Source organism: Temnothorax curvispinosus, unplaced genomic scaffold (genome assembly GCF_003070985.1).
Source record: "Temnothorax curvispinosus isolate PA1 unplaced genomic scaffold, ASM307098v1 QBEX01010418.1, whole genome shotgun sequence".
Lineage (NCBI taxonomy): Eukaryota > Metazoa > Arthropoda > Insecta > Hymenoptera > Formicidae > Temnothorax > Temnothorax curvispinosus.
The window spans coordinates 1-3,837 of record NW_020220198.1 but is presented as its reverse complement, the minus strand read 5'-3'; the positions used below and the strand labels follow the sequence as shown (position 1 = coordinate 3,837).

General features: G+C 35.9%; 1 protein-coding gene across 1 annotated transcript; it reads right to left on the bottom strand.

The window, feature by feature from the left end:
• Positions 1-1,229: 1,229 nt before the first annotated feature.
• LOC112460232 lies at positions 1,230-3,809 on the bottom strand. Its single transcript, XM_025024835.1, has 5 exons — positions 3,511-3,809; positions 2,747-3,355; positions 2,530-2,637; positions 1,950-2,102; positions 1,230-1,463 (listed from the first exon to the last, which is right to left on the bottom strand). Exons 1-5 carry the CDS (start codon positions 3,760-3,762, stop codon positions 1,401-1,403), a joined length of 1,185 nt encoding a protein of 394 aa, XP_024880603.1. The 5' UTR covers positions 3,763-3,809; the 3' UTR covers positions 1,230-1,400.
• Positions 3,810-3,837: the final 28 nt, after the last annotated feature.

Here is a 3,837-nt window from a genome sequence, read left to right as displayed (position 1 = left end):
ATACTCCACTGTTGTGAGAAAATAAATATTTTATACCGATAATTACTTCTACCACTTTTACGAGTTCTATCCAAAATCTTAATGCGGAGTCTACAAAATGCGAGTCGCAAAGTCGTGGGTCGCAAGAATTGACCAATCACAATCGAATTTGTGGAGAATAATCGACTGTGATTGGTAAATTCTTACGACTCACGACTTTGCGACTCCCATTGTGGACCCCGCATCACTCTTATTAAGGTGACTATTAAAAGGAGAAAAATATTTTTGTTAGAAGACTTTGCACTCTGAAAAACCTATCAACGTATCCGATGTGTTCGCTGCGACGGATTTACATTCAACTGCAGAGGCAGAGACAGCGATTTTACCTTCTACCTCAAAAATTGGAATTGATATTAAAAGATAGCAATCTGTATTGGCGTTGCTTTGAAGTATCTTCTATTGTGGCTATCTGCATGATACGTGTCGTCTATCGAGGCTTTGGAAAGTTAATAGATAATTTAAAATGTCATTTAATAGCTTGGTCGAAATGGGCTGTAATACAAGTTTTTTGTGCTTATAGGTAAATTAGAGACATAAGAAAAATTGCATTTCAAAGAGAACGGTAAAACTTTTCGGGGAATTATAAGTAGCGAGTCACATTTGATGTAGCATCTAGATTAGCGATATATTTTTTTTACTTAATTGAGGCAGGCAAATTTATGATTCTCTTTACTTGTGACACAAAGAGTTGTCTGTTTTGTCTGTCGAAACATTGATAGCTGTAGCACTTTAGCGGTGTTTGTACTTGGAGCTTTGATAGCCTGAGAGGTATAAGCAGACGTCTGGAGCGCTGAAGTGCTTATAGCTATCAATACGCTAATGTTTCGACGGACAAAACAGACAGTCCTTCGTGTCACAAGTAAAGAGAATTATAAATTTGAGGGGTGTAAGCAAACGCTCCAGTCTGCTTATATCCCTCAGGCTATCAAAGCAAACGCCGAAGTCCCGTTCAGTCACCTACGCTCGATACTTTTCTCGCTTTCATGTCTACGATATATTGACATATTTCCTTTTACGTCTTTAGTAGGTCAGTGTGCGACTTGAGGACCGTATTAAACACACGCGTACATGAAGAATTCGGGTCGCTCGACATACATTTCTAAAAGTTTACCTGCTAAACTTTCGCTGACTACTATTTCGCAAAGGGATTGTTATTTGAGATAAATAAAAGGTGAAATACAACAACTGGGTGAAGTTATAATATGTTATTGTTTTAATATAAATTGAGCGTTAATAGTGGAATAATAAAAGCTGTTAAAACTGATAGCAATAAATTGATTGCACTTTCTTAATTATAATAATTTGTTAACAGCGTAATAATTTTACAAGTTTGCTATGTAAAACGTACGTAGCGTCCATCATTATTCGCCTTTATTACTGATAGATTGCAACAGGAAGAAATAGGACCCTGTAGTATTAACGAACTACAAATAAAAGCAAAACAAAATTAAAATTAGGTTAATATGCGAAAAGTACATAATTGTAAATGTTATTAATTGATGTAGAGACTTTTCCAAACTGTGTAAAAAATGAAGTCGAAAGTAATTCAAAGAAATCAACTTCAATGATAAAAAGAAGTTTTTAATTGACATATTCGGAACAGTAATTAAAATCTCTCTTAATTGTTTATATTTTATATCTTTATATGTTCTGTATAAATTCTACAATATAAATTTAATTTAAAGTAGTTAAAAAAATAAAATCAATGCAAAATATTTTAATTTATTTGCTGAAGAGTGTCATCACATTTTGTGCGTTTTCAGTCTCTCAAATTTTGAATCTTCAATTTTCGTAAAAGTGAAATATAAATATAATTTTAAAGCGATAGCGCTATAAAGGTCAAAATAATTCCGTCGACATTATAAGGTTCTACAAAGATTTACTCAATCGATTAAAATTTCAATACTTACATTGGTGAACATGTTCATGTCAACGAGAGAGAAAACTGCGTTTATCGTCATTGGTTTTTGCATCATCATTATAATGACGTTCGTTCTCACATGATGATCCAGATTAGAATTAGGCCATTCGCCAAAATATATTCCTTTACGAAAGTCCTCGCTCTAAACATATATAGTGCACATATACGAGGGAGGTTTGATAAGTTCGGTAAATTTGTATAAGATGACTTTACAATCCATTTGGTCACGTGATGCCTGGAAATTTCTACTTTTCAAACCCCTCCAGACCAAATTTGAGCCAGAAGTAACGCAATGTTCACGTTCGGTAGTCGTTTGAAGCGAACGATTTAGCTGTACAAAAATGGAAAGATCGATTTTTTTCATTTCTGTTACTTCTGACTGAAATTTGGCCTGGAGGGATTTGAAGAGTGAAACTTTCCAACCATCACGTCAATACATGGATTGTAATGCTATCTCATGCAAATTTACCAAACTTATCAAACCACCTTCGTACATAAATACATATATTGTACGTGATTAGTTGAGTTTTGAGTTGTTATAGTTGTTTAAGCAAATCATTAAAACTCACCGCATTTGTGAGGAGTGTGCCATACCATGCATACGTAAACGTTTGGAGCAATTTTATTGTAGCCCAAGTCACAGTTACGCCTATGTTGAAAATATTAAAGTCCGAAAACTGTTGCAAATGTTTAATTATTAGTATTATATTATGAAACATTTGCGCAGTGTAATAATATTGGACAGGTATAAAAAATATTACACGCGTAATGAATGTATCCACTTACTGACATCCCCTCGTATATCAATGCGCAAAGAAGCACGGCGTTGGTGACAATGTGCCAAAAGACAATGGGTCCATAGATGTGCTCCAACGTATGGCGGCATGGCAGTAGTTTCTGATGCTTTGCCACGCACGACTTTAGGACGTCTGAGAAGCTCTCGGTGGGCAAAGGATTCGTGAGCTTAAAGGTCATGGCGTGGATTATTGAAGCAAACTGATAGATATAAAAGCCAAAAGCGCTGTCCATGCAGCATGCCGTGATGGCACTGAACGATGCTCCGCCCGTCTCGAAGAGCAGATGAAAATGATACAAATAGTTGTGCGGAACGGTCCAGAAGTATCCGTATCCTTTAGTGATTGGTAGGCTGTAATTTGTATTTGAATGGAAACGATAGAGACCGTGGATTATGGATAAATAAGCAGGTGTAAAAAACGCCAAAATCATTGTTAACATAATGGCAGAATATGTGTATGTTAGGGTGTATATTGTGGGCAGGGATGAAAACATTATCGTCCGGATTTTCTCATCCCGTAGAAGTTCCTTCTCGAAAAGATCATTCAGCGTCCAGTGATAATTTATCAGAGACTCTTGATTGTGTAGGAAAGTCCCAATCTTAAAGAATACCAGAAACATATTTTTTTACCACGCGCAGAAGTTGCACAGAGACTGACGTGGCACGTTCGATACCACAACTTGTAAGACGTATAAAATATTATTCTGATCTTGCTCTTCTACTTAATAAAAGGCTAGATCCTACTGGTTCGTACCTTGAGAATGGCGCTAAATGAAGTTATTGCTATGCCAACACATTTCATCATAATTACCAAATTATGTCTGTGGATATAGCACATATGCAAGTTCACAATTGCGTAACAGATTATCACCAAGAGCACTCCAACTATCCAGAAATGCATGCATTTGCCGGATTTTGTGGGCATGTACCAACAGCCACACATAGTGAGCAGTGTCCGAAGGTAACGCTGATACGCACGATACGCTTGCAACTCTTTATTATTCATCTTATAACATTGAATAACTCAAAGAGAGACGTCGACAAAAATTTTCTCTGAACTAGAAAAATTTAATTATTTAAT

Bases quoted from the DNA above. Each gene is read 5' to 3' on its own strand.
- LOC112460232 (XM_025024835.1), bottom strand. From the start codon at position 3,762: ATGAATAATAAAGAGTTGCAAGCGTATCGTGCGTATCAGCGTTACCTT. The intron at 3,356-3,510 runs GTACGAACCAGT...GTATTCTTTAAG, and splicing joins CATTTAGCGCCATTCTCAAG to ATTGGGACTTTCCTACACAA. The intron at 1,464-1,949 runs GTAAGTATTGAA...TTTTATTTGTAG, and splicing joins ACATGAACATGTTCACCAAT to TTCGTTAATACTACAGGGTC.